At 32.3% G+C, this 17,425-nt stretch overlaps 1 protein-coding gene across 1 annotated transcript; it reads left to right on the top strand.

The window, feature by feature from the left end:
• The first annotated feature begins 1,471 nt into the window (after positions 1-1,471).
• On the top strand, positions 1,472-2,008 carry LOC129959665 (uncharacterized). Its single transcript, XM_056072554.1, has one exon. The coding sequence runs from the start codon at positions 1,472-1,474 to the stop codon at positions 2,006-2,008; it is 537 nt and encodes a 178-aa protein (XP_055928529.1).
• Positions 2,009-17,425: the final 15,417 nt, after the last annotated feature.

The raw sequence follows: 17,425 nt of genomic DNA, 5'->3' as shown, positions 1-17,425 counted from the left end.
TCTTTAAAAAAAATCAGAAGTTTTTAATAATTGATCAGCTAGTGTAATATTTACTAAACAATGGTTTCGTCAACGTTATGGGCAGACATCACGACATGCGCAGAACGGTTGAAAATTGAACAGAAGCGGTTTGTTTGTTACCTGACACGTGACCGTGAATTGACCCCATTATTTCAGATATCAAAAAGACTTTTCTTCAGATATCTATTCAGAAAAATAATCGTGATTTTCCGAGATTCCTGTGGTGGAAAGACTCTGAACAAAAGGAAATAAGAGAATTTCGACATTGCAGAGTAGTTTTTGGACTAAAATGCAGCCCATTTTTATTAGGTGCAGTGATTAATTCGCATTTGGATCAGTGTGATATTTCTCTAAAGGAAACAACTTCAAAATTGAAATCTTCATTTTATGGTGATAACTCTGTCACCTCAGTCAATTCGAATGAAGAAGCAGAAGATTTTATTACAAAGTCAACTCGAATGATAGCAAGAGGTAACTTCGACTTGAGAGGGTGGGAGCAGACAGAGAAGATCAATGCGAAATTGACAATAAGTGAATCAATAAAGGTTCTTGGTCATATGTGGGATAAGTTTGAAGATCCACTGTTTTGCGACATACCTAATGTCCACTTAGATGACATCATAGTGACAAGAGGAAACATTTTATCAATTGCACAGTGAATCTTCGACCCAATCGGTTTTAGCTGGCCTTTCACGCTTCGACCAAAGGTATACTTGCAAAATAGTTGGGAAACTAAATTGAGCTGGGATGCAGAGCTGCCTGAGGAAATCAAAAGAAATTTTTTTAAATGGGTTAAGGAATTGCCCTTGTTAGCTTCAGTAAAGATTCTTAGGCAAGTTACTCAGAACGATGCGCATTCTTTTCACCTCCATACATTTTCCGATGCGAGTGTAATATTTTTAAGAAGCCAAACATCAGATAAACTCAAAGTGACGTTATTGCAAGCTAAACCCAGAGTAGCTCTGTTAAAGAAAACAACTATACCAAGATTTGAATTGCTTGCTTGTCTTATTGGAGCGAGATTGGCTTCATTCATTAAGAAGAGCCTCAAGGTCGTAATTTCAAAAGAGTATCACTGGACCAACTCTTCGACAACACTCTTCTGGATAAAGAATGTAGAAGCTTGGGGAACTTTTGTGAATAACAGAGTTTCAGAAATTAGGAACCTGACCGACTTTAGAAATTGGCACCATATACCTGGTACAGAAAATCCAGCCGACATGCCATCAAGAGGATGCTCAGTGAATAAACTTATTGAATCCAGATGGTGGGAGGGGCCTCATTAGCTGGCATTGTCGGAAGAAGAATGACCTCATTCTGCGCCAATCGATGACAAAGTGGAGGCTAACAAAGAAAAACGTAGAGAAGTGATTACGTCATTAAACCATGTGATGATTTTTCTTTACGAGTCTTGAACTACTTTTCAAAATACACGAAAATAATAAGCATGATGGGTTGGATACACAGATTTATAGGAAATTTCCAGAAGACAAAAGAAGAAAAAGAAGATGGTGAGTTAAAGGTCAATGAGCTAAAAATAGCAGAGAAATCTATCGTAAAGATTATTCAACATGATTTATTTTCTTCAGAAGATATAAAGAAGCTGAAGTCACTTAGTGTGTTCAAAGATGAGGAAGACATTTTACGTGTTAAGACAAGATTAACTGAAAGAAAGGACCATCACAATTTTATTTTCCCCATATTGCTTTCGAAGAAGCATGCAGTTGTGGAGAAGTTGATACTTCATAAACATCTATCTTTGTCTCATGCCGGGATACATATATTAATCTCCAAACTTCGAAAAACCTTTTGGATTATCAAAATCAGATCAACTATCAGAGGAGCTTTATCTCGATGTGTTAGATGCAGAAGGCATGGAGCAAAAATACTGCAGACAGTGCCAGCTACTCTGACCGAAAATAGAGTTAGAGATGCTAAGATTTTCGAAGTTGTGGGAGGAGATTTAGCTGGCCCACTAGTTTTGTAGAACAAGAGTAAAGCCTGGATCATACTTTTCACCTGTGCTGTTTTCAGAGCAGTTCATTTGGAACTGATTTTGGCCCTCTCTACTCAGGGATTTTTACTTGGATTTAGAAGATTTATTCCGATTAGAGGGTGGCCATCAATAATTTACAGCGACAATGGTAGTAATTTTGTCGGATCCAACAATTTCTTTGAGTCAATTGATTGGAATATCGTTGGAAGGGAAGTTGCCATACTTAAGATAGACTGGAAGTTTTGTAAACCAGCAACACCATGGTGGGGCGTTTTTTGGGAACGACTTGTGCAAATGATTAAGAAACTTTTACGTCGTATCTTTGCCAGGCGTATTTAAACTACGAAGAGTTAATGAGTGTTTTGTGCGACTGCGAATCAGCTGTGAATTCCAGATCCCTTACATATGTAACAGAGGACTCTGACGATTTCTTTCCTTTGACACCGTCCTTGTTTTTAGGTGAAATTCCAGAGTTTGGTGTACCTCACTTGGTCCACCTAGATCGAATTGATTTCATCAAGAGACTTAGACATCTTCAAAGTGTGCGAGAACTTCTGAGAAGAAGGTTTAGATTGGAATATCTCAGCTTATTTGTTCAACGTCCATCAACAATGTTAATTTCCAGACAGATTACAATTAGGGGTATAGTTTTCGTCAAATGTGACAACAAGCGCAAAGTGCTATGGCCTCTAGCCAAAGTGACTGAGATATATCCAGGAAAAGACGTCAATATTCGTGTTGTTCGTTTTAAAACCGCTTCCGGAGAATTAATTCGACCAATAGAGAAAATATTCCCCCTCGAAATCCCTTCATCTATGGATTCAGATGAGAAAAATGAAACTGAAACACTTGAAAAGGAAAATACAATTTCTGAATCACCGATGAACAATTCTGTTCCAGAGTTGTCCCATAAGGTCAGAACTATCGTTACTAGATCTGGAAGACAAATTACTTTAACTTTAAAGTTCAAATACTAAGAATTGAATTTTTAACTACTTAACTTTATTTAGCTTCATAATTGTTTCTTAAGTGTTTTGATTAATTTATGTGTCATTAATAAAAAGGTGAGAGGATTTTTAAAAGAGACTGAACTGGTAAAAGCAGGCCTGAAACATTGTCTTACTTTCATGTAGTACTTTCACTTTTTGAAAGTGGCAACATGTAAAAATCAGAGTCAAAATAAAGAAATAGAACGAAGTTGCTCTCAATTTAGATGCCTGATCATTTTTACTTTTTAAAAGGTTTATTAGGAAAAAGGGAAACAGTTTGCTTCTGCAAATCTCAACAAAATGAATCTATATATTCTTTTTTGTACATAAAAATAAAGAAGAGTCTAATTTGATCTTACAATAAAATAATAACTAAATAAGAATCTCATACGATGTACAACTGCATTAAAATTCAAATTATAACAAATGGCATAATACAATAAGCAACAAATTTAATAACATTACTGATATCACTACTTGGAATAAAGTTTTCAAGCAAATAAAAAAATCCCTGATGTCCATCCAAATGTCATTTAAACGCATTTTTTAAGAATGCTTTATTAACTTTCTTTTTTGCATAAAATCGTATAGTCTCCAGCGATCTAGCATTTTATCTTTATTTTTTTACATTAAGTCAGCTAAATTATATTTGAGAACATTTTGAATTTAAATCTACAATAATCACAATCAAGATTAGTGAATAAAATATATTCGCCAGCAGTTTTCGAAAGAGATTCTTAAAAAATTATCAATTTAAAATTTGGAAAATAATAAAATAAAATTATTCTGATTAAATTTTTTATTTAAAACAAAATCTTGAAAAGAGTGATAAAAAAAACAGCAAATATCAGAAGGAGTTATGAAGATAAAACATATTAAAGTCTACACATGTGTTTAGTAATTGCCTATTTAAATGAAATATATTCATTTGAAACACTTTTTTCAGATAGTGTTTTTTCCCAGAAGTCGAGTCATAAAAGATGGTAAAGGGCAGAGTAAACTCAGTAAGAGCGCGAATAAAGAAAGGACCTCCCAAATACAAAATATCTGCTGATTTTCCGCAAGCCTTTTACCCACGCGCCGATTTCAGTCAATGAGCATTTTGAACGCGTTGTTTCATATTTAACACACTTCAGAAAACAGAGGGGAAAGTATCTGGACGAAATTTCATTTGAAATAATATTTTTTTAATGATTTCACGTTTTAAATCTGAATTCTTATAGAAAAAGTGGCATGTTTTGAAGAAAATTGATTTAAAAATTTTTTTTCTGTGTTATTTAAAAAGGCATCAATTCTCCAAAAATGAAATTCATTTAATTTAAAAATTAATTTCAGTTCTTCTCCAAACCAATTTCATGTGCAAACAATAATTTAATGCGGAAAAGTTTGTATACATAAGAAAACTAAGAATTCCACACACTTACAATATATATGTATATGCAGGACTCGGGAATCACTACTATTTTAGAATCACGCACATTTAGTTACATTTAGGACGGACAATTACATTAATATAAAGGAAATGAACATTAAACAGATTTCGTCGAATACGTCGCAGGATTAATTCACATGTTAATATCGCAGTCATTGCATGGCAATATTCGTCGTTTCGTCAGCTGCATTCATCGTCTCACAGCACTCGTCCAGACCTACGTCGCGTCTTACGTTCAGAGACCTGTCTGATCTGTACTCCGTCTAACAAGCTAACTATCTTATAAATCATTCGTATCATAAAAGAATGTCCAAGCCATTGTTTCGTTTTTAATCTCTCAAAATTTTTATTAAATAATATGCAAAACCTATTGCAATCTTTTTTTCCGTGCATTGTTGTATAAAAGAAATTTAATTTTTTCCCCCTTCATTTCATTCATTTTGAATTTCTTTTTGAACATTACGAAGTAATAGAAATAATTCTTATGTTTAAAAAATTTTTATCTCTGTTTAAACATATAAAAGGATCCAAAAATGAGAGAACGAGTAAATTTTATTGGTACAACAGCGCCTTTACATATATCATTGGTCGGAGGCGATTTCAGGTTTTAACAGATGTTCTCTGTGAGATTCTAAATCTCTTGAATGTGATTAATTAGCAATCATTGACATGTCGTTTCTTCATCTATCGGAACTCAGAAGGATTCCACCTGAAGGATTGAACGGTCACGATTGAACTCGTTGGAAAACATTCAGCCAATGAGATAAAACATTTGCCAGTAATAAATAAATAAATAATCCGATATTTACGCTTTTTATGATAGCCATCAAGAATGATTTAATTTATTTTGTGCTTAAGATATATATAAAAAAAATTAGCTTTTCTTAGTTAAAAAAAAAAAATCTCTTTTTCCCTATCAATTTTTCTTATGAATCGTTTATTGATTATTACAATCTTTAAAACCTTTATATGTATAATATTTATATTACCGAAATAGTGTATTAATTTTACTGTTATATTTTTTTAATTCCTAGAAGTTTATAGTATTGCGAAACACAAACACCGCATTTAGCTATGACTTTTACGATACCTATTTTTTATGTTTTCTATTAAACATGACTAAAAATTTTACATTTTAAAAAATGCAGAATTTATTTTAATACAAAAGAATGTTAATTTGAAGGTATTTTAGTTTTAATGATAAATATTTTATGATTAATGATTTTTATGATTTTTTAATATAGTTTAAGTGTGTTTCTTTTATTAAAACTTTCTGTGAAAAATAAAATACAATTGCAATAAAAATAATGTGTAGATAATACAATCTAGAATATATATGATTGACTAATAAACGAGGCATTTTTTTTTTTTTTTTGCCAACCATGATATTGATGATACGTAAACAAAAGTATTGATATATACGTGATGCCAGAATTTAGATTTTCTGTTATACATTAAAAAGATTTACATTTGGATGAATTTCTGTGCATCACCCAAAATGTTTTTAAAATTCCATAAAGAGAAATTTATTATTAGGAATTTATTTAAAATATCCCTTTTATTTTTAAAAAATCTTCAAAAAAAGCTATAAATCTGTTTTTAAAAAATTGGGCAATCATTCAGGTCAGCGGAATTCTCATGCTAACCAGGCACAGAAAATTTAATTATGCGAATATCAAATCTTTTCAATCATGGAAAAATAGTAATTATGGTGTTTATATCTATTTAGGGATATCACATAAGAAATTTGTTTGAATATTTGCATGTGAATATCTGCAGAAATTTGTTTTCTGTGGAGACTTGAGTGCGAAAGAAATCTTGTTTAAGTACAATGAGACAAGCAGCGCATTGCTTCCAGCAATAATCATTATCTTGCGATAGGACCGGGAGAGCTCGGATTATCACTCTTCGTGAAATAGAAAACTCTCCGCATGTGATCAATAGGCTCCACCGCCCGCCACAACTATTTGTCGAAGGTCTGTTCCAGGAACGTGCATCAACGTGTAAGGGACTTTGATTATGCATGATTGAATTCTTCCTTGAGAGCTTCCATTGGAGAGATCCTATCGATTGTTACTTTCTACCATGATCCAAGACATGTAATCCAGTAATAATCTAATATCATCAGTAAGATCATGTCAAGGAATTGAATCACACCCCTCTTTGAAAAGTATTGATCACTGGTATTTGTGACTTCTTGATATTGGATACGTAATAACCGCTCGTAAAATATGAGTCATCCCTACTGAAATCTTTTTTATCTTAATTATTTGTGTGAGCAGTTTGATGTAGCAAATTCCCATAATCTGACAAAACATTTTATTACTGATAATTAATATAATAATGATATTTAAGCTGATAATCAATAAAAGAGTTTGCTAAAATATTAATGAAAGCCAATATTATTATATTTTGATCGAAATTATTTTCATAAGTTCGAATTAAATTTTGAAAACATAAAAATGAATAAATCATTTATAATGCCCTTTGTTAAATAAATTTTAAATTACTTAAGACGATAAAGGTTTCAATCAGCTCCAATAATGAATATTATCATGTACTATGTGTTCCATGCTTCTTTCTAGGCAGGTGATAGTTATAGGCATTTACCATGATCTTTCGTGGCGGAGCAAGAAAAGATTTTATTTCATTTTTTACACAGAAATCAATGAAAGGAGTTGCTTAAAGGGGAAAAAAAAAGAAAGGAGGCCCAAATCAAAATATTCATATTACTTTCGTCTTTAGATAATATTAAAGAATTATTTAGACCGTACGATATAATTTTCGATATTAATAACTTCTGTATGGAGAGCTGTGTTCCTCAGGTATCGTTATAATCATTTAATTACGGTTCAAAATTCCTAGGTCAATATAAAAACAGACATAGGATAAATTCTAAACGGGATGTCATTTTTACTAAATGAATATAAATCCCTTTTTGAATAGCGAAGTTTTAATAATCCTGTTCTGGTGAAATCGATAATAGTAATCTCTGTGTCTTATCTTTCTTTGGTGAATTTCTGATTAAAAATTTATTGAAATTTCAAGAGGTTGATTTATCACTTACGGCAACATATATTTAAATTATGCAGTCTAAAATTTGGGATGCCAAGACACCTGGTTTAAAGGTTGAGACCATTGTGAAACTGGGAAATTATTTCACATTTTCATATACTATTTAGTGCCATTGGATTCGGTTTGATTTTGTTGTATGAAATTAAATTAGTTTTGTCGAAAAAGAAATTAGAATATTTTGCGATTGTATAAAATGGATGAGAAAAGAATATACTGGAATGAGAAACATAATCAGACTTAATAACACACAGAAATATTCGAATATTCATTGCAAATATCTAATATTCTGTTGCAGCAGCAACAATCATAAAGAATGAAAAATACATATAGAAAGTTGCATAAAGCAAAAAACATTGATTTTATATGATAAGTTCATGATTTGTTGTATCAAGATACATTTCTCGAATTCAAGAACAAAGGTCCAATTTATAATGCATGTTACTTTTTTCTGATCCTTTACATTAGAACAAATTTAAATATGAACACAAAGTGGTAATCAAATAAAAAAACTAGAAAATATGAAAGACCAACAAAGGCAGAATACAAAAAACAGAAACGTTAAGTCAACGCAAGTACTCTAATTTAAAATTAATGTTAACTATTTCTCATTGCTTACATAAGAAAACATTTAAAATTAACAAACTTGTGATTAAACGAAAGATATCATAAAAAATCCTAAGAGAACCAAAAATATATGGGCTGCATAAATGTGACCAGCAAATGAAATTGAAAAAGAAATAATAATGAAGTACCATTAACTAATATTGATGCCTATAAAGAGAAATAGTAACTACATATAAATAGTTGCTACAATATTTGAAAAGAAATATTTCAGAAAAAAAATTTTTGCAGATAAATAAATTTTTAAAATTCAGTCAAAGCTTAGAAATATATACACATATATACATAAAAAAATTAATGGGTTATTCAGAGGGTAGCAGAACTAGCAAAAATAAAACAAAATAAAGAATAAAGTTAAAAAAAACTGGATATGGTACAAAATCAAAAGTAAATGTTCCGACCTGTCACTGTGCTGCCCTCTTGCGGCAAAGGGAAAAACACTTCAATGTATCGTGTAGCGTTAGCGATTGTGTGTGCGGTAGCAAGGCAGCGCCTGCTAAGCAATGATGACCAGAATAAAAGGAAAAAGAGTCCAAATTTATTCTTGTGTTGTGATTTTTTAATAATGTGATAGCTATCGACATAAATTTAGTGCGTGTGTGTTAATATGGTCCGTCTCGGAGGAGGTGAAATAGCGATCAGCAATGGATTACGTTTTTTTTGTGTGTGTGTGTGTGTGTGAAAATATGCGAAGTGGATTAGCGTAGGCTTAGGTAACGAAACTTGTGCTTGAGTGGTGTTTTCTGTTTCTGTTCGCTGTGTTTTCGCGTATTCTCTCGTCCCAATTCTCAAGGATAATTATTGTGGGTAAGTGTTCAATTACTTAAATTTTCATTATGTCTTTGTCTAGTTTGAAGAAAGACGAATTAAAGAGTTTGTGTACAGAACTAGATATTCAATTTGTATCTTCCGCTAAAGTTGTAGATTTGATAAGTATAATTGAGAATAGTGACATTTATAAGCAAAGAATCGAGGTTGTGAAAAATTTAATTAAAGAGATTTCAGACGAAAGAAGTAAAAATTCGGATCAAGCCGAAAACGAAAGTCGTTCATTAGAACAAAAATTGGAGATTGAAAGGCTTTCGCTTTTGCGTGTAGAGAAAGAAATAGAGCTTTTAAAGCTCAAATCCTCATCGTGTGAGCTTAGCGATAATGAACAGAGTTTTAGTTTAGAAAATTTAATTAAGAGTATCAAAGTTTTGACGATTCCTGTTCCCAAAAATGCTGAATGTTTTAATCTCTTTTTCAATTCGCTCGAAAAAGCTTTCAAAACAAAAGTAGTTAGTGATAAATTTAAAGCGGAAATTTTATTAAATCTATTAGGGGATAGAATTGGCAATTTAATGGTTTATATCAAAGAAGAAGAGTTGAGTGACTATGAAAAAATTAAATCTATTGTCTTAAAACAATTTCAACCAACTTATCAAGAATGTCTAAAACAATTTAAAAGTGCAGTAAAATTGCCAACAGAAAATTATGTGCAATTTGCTTCAAGAGTTAGATCTGTTTTTGAGTATTACATTCAACTTCGTAATGTGAATGACTTTTCTAAATTGTGTGAGTTAATGGTTTCTGATCAGATTTTTAGCACTCTTCCTCAAGATTTAAAAAGTCATATCACTATTAAACAAGGAGAATCTGTTTTTAATGTGCAGGAATTAAGTAGAGAATGTGATTTATTTGTGGCTTCTAAAACCGAAACCAAAACTCAGTGCGGTTCGTTTTCCGCGCAATCGTTACGAATAAAAATGAGCAAAGGAATTTCGGTAAAGGAAATTTTGAAAATCGTAATAGAAATGTTTCTGAAGTGTTCTTATCGAATACTAATTCTAAATGCGTTATGTGCCAGAACAACCACTCAATATTTAAATGTCAGGAATTTCAAAAACTTTCTGTTAGTGATAGAGTTGCATTTATGAAATCCCAAAACTTATGTTTTAAATGCCTCTCACCAATATGCAATGTGAAAAAGTGTTCTGCAAGAAATTGCTTTTGTAATAAACCTCATAATAGGTTACTTCATTATCCCAGAGAGTTTTATCATTTCAGTGGGAGTGGTAAAAGCGAAACTAGTACCATAGTTAATAAAGGGGAAAGTTCAAAATCAACTTTAAACCCGGAAGTTAATTCCTTTTATCCAACTTCTTGCGCAACTAATGAAAATGTGCAATCGACATTTTCAGCTACGAGTACGGTTGAAAATAAACAAATGAGAACTGTATTGTTAAGCACGGCTAAATTTTATATTCGAGATAAATTTGGGAATCTGCAATGTGTTAGAGGGTTGCTGGATGTAGGAAGTCAGTCCGATATTATGACTTCGGAGTGTGCAAACAGATTAGGGTTAAAACAAGAAAAAATAAATGCAACAATTTCATATTTAAATAATTCCTCAATGACTGTTACCAAATTTATTAAAGCTGAAATTTCAAATGCTGATAAGAGCTTTAAACAAAATTTTGAGTTTCTTGTTGTAGATAAAATCACTGAGTTAACCCCAGTTAAATATTTAAGTGTTAAAGAACAAATTCCTTCTAATATTAATTTGACTGATAATTTTATGGTTCCCCAAAAAGTTGATTGTCTCCTAGGTGCTAAATCGTTCTATCATTTGTTGAGGCCAGAAAAGATCTACTCATCAAATGCAGAGTTGTTTTTTCAAAATAGTGTTTTTGGATTTTTGGCTTGCGGTAGTGTAATGGAATTTGATTCCCCAAAAATTCATTGTGGGTTAATTATTGATGAAGATTTAAACAATACCATGAAAAAATTCTGGGAACTAGAACTGTTGAGTTAGAGACCCCTAAATCCCATGAGGCAAAAATCGCTGAGGAACATTTTGTTAAAACTCATTATAGAGAGCCTAGTGGAAAATATGTAGTCACAATCCCACTTAAAGAGGAACCTAGTTGTTTAGGCGAGTCTAAAAGTATAGCATTAAAAAGATTAAATTCACTTTGGAGTAAACTATCTCGTGATAAAACTTATTTAAAATTGTATGAAGAATATATTAATGAGTATGAAAAGTTGGGACATGTGAGAGACGTGACGCATGAGACAGAACCAGAGACAGTGTATTACATGCCCCATCATGGAGTATATAGACCAGAGAAAATGACCACTAAGCTTCGTGTAGTATTTAATGCCTCTAGTGAAACTACGAATGGAAATTCATTCAATAGCTTACAAATTAATGGGGGAATTGTGCAGGAGGACTTAATTTCAATTATGATGCGATTCCGCAAACATCCATATGCATTTATTGCCGACATTGAAAAAATGTATAGGATGATTTACATTCATCCCAGTCAGCGAAACCTACAAAGAATACTTTGGAAGGACAGTGAGTTTGGTTCAGTGAAAACGTTTGAACTGTCGACAATTACTTACGGTACTACTGGTGCCCCATTTTTAGCTACTGGAACGCTAATTCAAATTGCAAGGGATGAGGGACACAATTTTCCCCTTGCAGCACCTGTTGTTGAGAAACATTTTTATGTGGACGATGTGCTATCTGGTGCTAAGACTTTACCCGTATGCATAGAGATGCAACAGCAGCTCACTTCCATGTTAAAACTAGCTGGCACGAACTTGCATAAATGGCAAGGCAATCATCCTCAGTTGTCTACCACTTCTGGATGCAACTACGACTTTGCAGACTGTGATAACAAAACTTTAGGTGTCACGTGGGACCATACTAATGACTGTTTTTGTTTTAAGGTGTCCATAACTTCAACGGATGTTCATACTAAACGAACAGTTCTATCCACAATAGCCAAGTTGTTTGACCCTCTGGGCCTACTTGGTCCTGTGATTTCACTAGCGAAAATCTTTCTACAAAAATTGTGGCTTCTGAATCTTCAATGGGATGATCAGCTTCCTCCTGAAAATCATAGTGAATGGGAGAAGTTTTCAAACGAGTTACCGTGCATTAACAACATCAAGGTGAGCAGATGTATTCTTCCATTTTCCGACGTCGAAGCTATAGAGCTTCATGGGTTCAGCGACGCTTCTGAAGCTGCCTTTGGAGCTGTTGTGTACTGCAAATCCCAAACACCTGCTGGTGAGGTTGTTGTCAAGATGGTGACCAGTAAATCCAGAGTGGCTCCACTGAAGAAGCTCACGATCCCGAGATTGGAGCTCTGCGCTGCTGTGCTGCTGGTGAAATTGATGCAGCGTATCCAGTCAGCTTTTCGATTGAAAGTGTCCAATACCTATTACTGGATGATTGTGCTGTCATGGATTAAAAAAGAGACGTCCCAGTTAAAAACCTTCGTGGCAAACCGTGTAGCCACACTTCAAGACCTTTCGTGTCAGGAGCAGTGGAGACATGTTTCGTCAGGAGATAATCCAGCTGATCTTATCAGTCGTGGTGTAAATCCGTCCAAAATGCTCGAGAGTCACTTGTGGTGGGAAGGCCCTGCCTTTCTAAAAGACAGTGAGTATCCGTGCAGAGAAATCTCTGACTCTGTGATAAAGGACGATGTAGACTGTGAACTCAAAAAAGTTGACTGTGAAAGTGTTTTAGTTACTACATTGAACAATTCATTTGTTACTGATATTCTTAATTGTAGTAATAGTTATATTAAAATATTGCATGTAATAAGTTATGTTTTCAGATTTCTCCACAACTTGAGGAGTCCAACTGAAAGGAGACTGGGTCCCTTGACAACAGAGGAAATTAGGAAGGCTGAAACCTTCATAATAAAGGAAATCCAGAGTAGGGAATTTTCAGAAGAGTTAAGGTGTTTAAATAAAAATAAACCTGTTCTTGACAAAAGTAAGATCAAATGTTTAAACCCCTTTTTAGATGAGGTTGGTGTACTAAGAGTAAATGGCAGAATAAGACATAGTAATGTAAATTTTAACTGTAAGTTCCCAATTATTTTGCCTAAAGGTCATAAATTAACTAAGCTTATTATTGAATTCTTTCATAAAAGATATTTTCATTTAGGCCCTACTGCTTTACTACATTATGTCAGACAACGTTTCTGGCCAGTTCAAGGTAAGGCAACGTGCAGGAAAGTAGTGCATGATTGTATTAAGTGTTTCAGAGTTAAACCCATAGCAGTTAAACAATTGATGGGCGATTTACCGAAAGAGAGAGTGACTCCTGACTTCCCATTTAATTGCTCTGGAGTAGAATTTTGTGGCCCATTTCTTGTGAAATATAAACATCAAAGAAAGGGCACTTATCATAATGTGTATGTCTGTTTATTTGTATGCTTAGTTACTAAGGCAGTGCCCCTCGAGATGGTCACTGATTTAACATCAGATGCCTTCATAGCGTGTTTAAAGAGATTTGTGGCTCGAAGAGGTTTATGTTCGAAATTATTTTCAGATAACTGCACAAACTTCATAGGAGCAAATAAGAAACTTTCTAAGTTATACAATTTAGTTGTAAAACCCGACGATAGTCTTGCTAGTTATTTGTCAACAGAGGGAATTGATTGGAACTTCATTCCACCTAGAGCACCTAACTTTGGTGGCCTCTGGGAAAGTGGAGTTAAAGCATTTAAATATCATTTCAAACGCATTTTAGGTAATTCCAAATTGAGCTATGAAGAATTCCTAACAGTTATTACGAAAATAGAAGGAATTCTAAATTCTAGACCACTTGCACCTCTGTCGTCCGATACCGATGTGTATGACGTGTTAACCCCTGCTCATTTCTTAATTGGCAGATCCTTAAATACTGTTGTAGAGCCAAATTTAATCGAAGTTAAAGACAATCGATTATCCAATTGGAAAAAACTGACAAAATTAACTCAAATGTTTTGGAGAAAATGGCATATACAGTATCTTAATAATTTGCAACAGAGGTCCAAGTTGAAGGTAGAAAAAGATAATGTAAAAATCAATGAGTTAGTGTTTCTTAAAGATAAAAACCTACCCCCTCAAAATTGGGCATTAGGTAGAATAATTGAGTGTTATCTGGGTGAAGATAAAAGTGTCAGAGTTGTAAAAGTTAAAACTCATTCTGGAGTTTATAAAAGAGCCATTTCAAAAATTTGTATTTTACCTATTGATGTGTAATCTTATATTAGTGTTCTTTATTGTGTGATTAATGTTATTACCTTGTAATGTGTAGTGATTAAAATCTGAATTTGTGTGTTTTTATTCAGCATTGTGCATTGAATTGTGATATTCCATAGTTTTTCCTTGTGTTTGTGTGTTGACAACATTATGTCAAGGCGAGCGGTATGTTCCGACCTGTCACTGTGCTGCCCTCTTGCGGCAAAGGGAAAAACACTTCAGTGTATCGTAGCGTTAGCGAGTGTGTGTGCGGTAGCAAGGCAGCGCCTGCTAAGCAATGATGATCAGAATAAAAGGAAAAAGAGTCCAAATTTATTCTTGTGTTGTGATTTTTGAATAATGTGATAGCTATCGACATAAATTTAGTGCGTGTGTGTTCAGTAAACATCTTGTATCTACGACACAGTTTAACAGTTACTGAAATTTTTGAAAGTAAACAAAAATAATTGAAAAGAGAGAATGCATGGAATAAAAACTTTTAACTTTAAAAAAAAGAAGGGGGAAAGTATGACCCAATCAAGATTTTAAAATAAGAAAATTCAAGGCAGATACGATAGGAAAAACAAGCTGTCAGATTTAAAATCATTTAGCATTTTTACTGATAATTGTTTTAAGATCATAATTTGACATTAAAAGAAAACATTATTCAAGAATTACAATTTTTTCAAAAGAATTCCAAACATTATCATTACTTTTCTAAGAAGTTATTTTCCTTTGTATTTGACTCCTTGAAAGGCTCGTAATCTACATGAAATAAATTAATAACTATTTACAAATCATGTTTACTTTATTTTAGCAAAAATTAATATATATATATATATATTGGTGAGCATTTAAAACTAACGTCGGAAATGAAATGAAAAAGTAGGGAAAATATGCATGCGTTCATATGGCATTCTGCAATCAAACAATTCCGTATTTCGATAACGCTTACGAAAACGATTGGTCCTTCGCTACGTTAATCAAAATTCAGTCCAATATCGAAGAACTCATCTTTAAGTCCCCAACCTCAATGGCAAACAATTGCAACAATTTTGGCGAATGTACTCTATTTTGAAAGAAATATTAAGCAAAACCAATCTTAATATCACTGAGATATTACTAAGATAAAATATATAACTGTCATAAAGGCAACTGGAAATCTTAGCTAGAAATAAAAATAATTTGAAAATGTATACAAGTAATATTTTATTTTTTCATTTCGCTATCTTCAAATGAATATATTTTACCACTAATGTCTTACATTTTTTTTAAATCATCGCTTTGTACCATGTACATATGTTTAAATTTACTCATTATTTTTTTTATCTTCTTTTCTTTACGGGAAGAGTATGATGATACCAAGTAAGTTTGTGAATCCGATATTTTATATGGGAATCATTCTTTATATTCGATATTTCTTGTTCGTTCTTTTTAGCTTTCTTAAAGTTGCGAAGACAAAATTCACAATAAATTGTTAGTGTTTCTAAGAACTTTACATCTATGAAGAGTGATAACGACTTTTGTAGCCTTTTCCCATATTTCCCCATTTTAGACAAACCAGTAAGAATATGAGTGTATTCAGGTGTGTCTCCTTAGGTCTCGATTAAACATTTAGAGGCCCTTAAGGTAATGTAAGTTTCTTTTGCTTTTTTTTTTTTTTTTTTTTTTTCAAATTTGAAATACCTGAAAAGTTAAGACCTTCCATATGAAATCGGGTAATTTTTATTATCTTTATTATTTTTGTGAACAGTTTTATGTAACAAATTATCATAATCTGACAAAACATTTTATTATGGGCCCTTTAAAGAGATGTTTTTAATATCTCTCATAAAAAATATTTTGTGAATGGTCCGAACAGAATATTAGATATCATTTTTCTGTATTTAATAGTTTCCTTCTGATTGTACCATTCACATAAAGTTTCTCTCTGAGAGAAAATATTACTAAGACAGTTGGACTATCGGTTTTCCTTTAAAATTTTGGATAGTTCCTCTGTTATATTAAGAAAGACTGTGTTTCTCATATCTATAAATTCTTTTCTGAGCTTTTCCTTTATAAAACATTGAAAATTTTGCCACTTTATGATACTCATCAAATACTTTCAAACGGAAATTGTTTGAATGTCAAACCAAGAAATACATGATCAATTGTTATTGCACTTCTGTTTTAATTATATCTGATATCTCTGTTTCGTACTGATATTAATGCATTATAAATGTTCTTTTACTCTGAAGAAGGCAAGTAGTTTACCTGAATTTAGAAAATCTCAGATTGGGATTTAATGTGTTTATTTTGAATGTTTGAATACTTTTCTATAATTATACATAAAAGTGTTTATGTTTTACATTTCTTTAACAATAATCAATGAGTATTTAAACATTTTTTGCTATGCTTATAGGCTTCAAAAATTAGCAATGACTCTCTGTTGAGAAAAAAAAAAAAAAAAAAAAAAAAATTAAAATAATCTCGTTACATGAATTAGGTGTGCATATTTTTCCTTTTTCTTTCTGTTTAGGAAGACTTTTTATTTGCTTACAATATTAAGTTAATATTTAAATGAGTTCTAATGTAAGGAATTAGAAAACATTAAATGTATTTTAAATTAACTCTCTGTTGATCAATTAAAGTAATCGGTATTGAAATCTCATGTGATGAACTTGATCGTATGTACGATAGTATTGTTAGAGGATTTTAACTTTGTATACTTGCAAAAGTGTTCATTCTTAACAAGTTACTTTTCGTTTGTTTCTTTCAGAAGGTTCATTCAGTTCCGTTGCCAATTTTGTAATGGTGGCGCGAAGCGTTGTTTATTTATGTTTATGTATATCAAGCTTTTCTTTAACAGTTGACATTATAATTCAGGTTCGTGTCGAAAGTTTAAATTAACAAATTTAGTATGACTTGCCCTGGTAATTTTTCGGCACCAAATGTTAATTTGTAGGTATTAACTTAGACTGAAAGTTATCAACCTATATCTTACTTATCTAACTGAAGAATTATGTACTCAATGTCATTAATGCTGCTACATTTATAACGAAATGGATCCTTTTGAAGGTTAAAGTGATTCAAAAGTCTTGGTGTTATAATTGCTTTGCTGATTAGTGTGGCCAAAACAAAATATTTGCTCCGAATTTTGGACAAGGAAGACAGTGCTTGAATGCTTGGACTATCTCCTAAAGAGATAAAATATTATTCCATAACTATTAATTGTGATATGATGCTTTGAAGACTTGAAAAAATATCTTTTGGAGCGACATTCCATTCAAGGTTATT

This window comes from Argiope bruennichi, chromosome X2 (genome assembly GCF_947563725.1).
Source record: "Argiope bruennichi chromosome X2, qqArgBrue1.1, whole genome shotgun sequence".
NCBI lineage: Eukaryota > Metazoa > Arthropoda > Arachnida > Araneae > Araneidae > Argiope > Argiope bruennichi.
The sequence above is the reverse complement of the archived record's forward strand: the minus strand, read 5'-3'. Positions and strand labels throughout refer to the sequence as shown.

Bases quoted from the DNA above. Each gene is read 5' to 3' on its own strand.
- LOC129959665 (XM_056072554.1), top strand. From the start codon at position 1,472: ATGGGTTGGATACACAGATTTATAGGAAATTTCCAGAAGACAAAAGAA.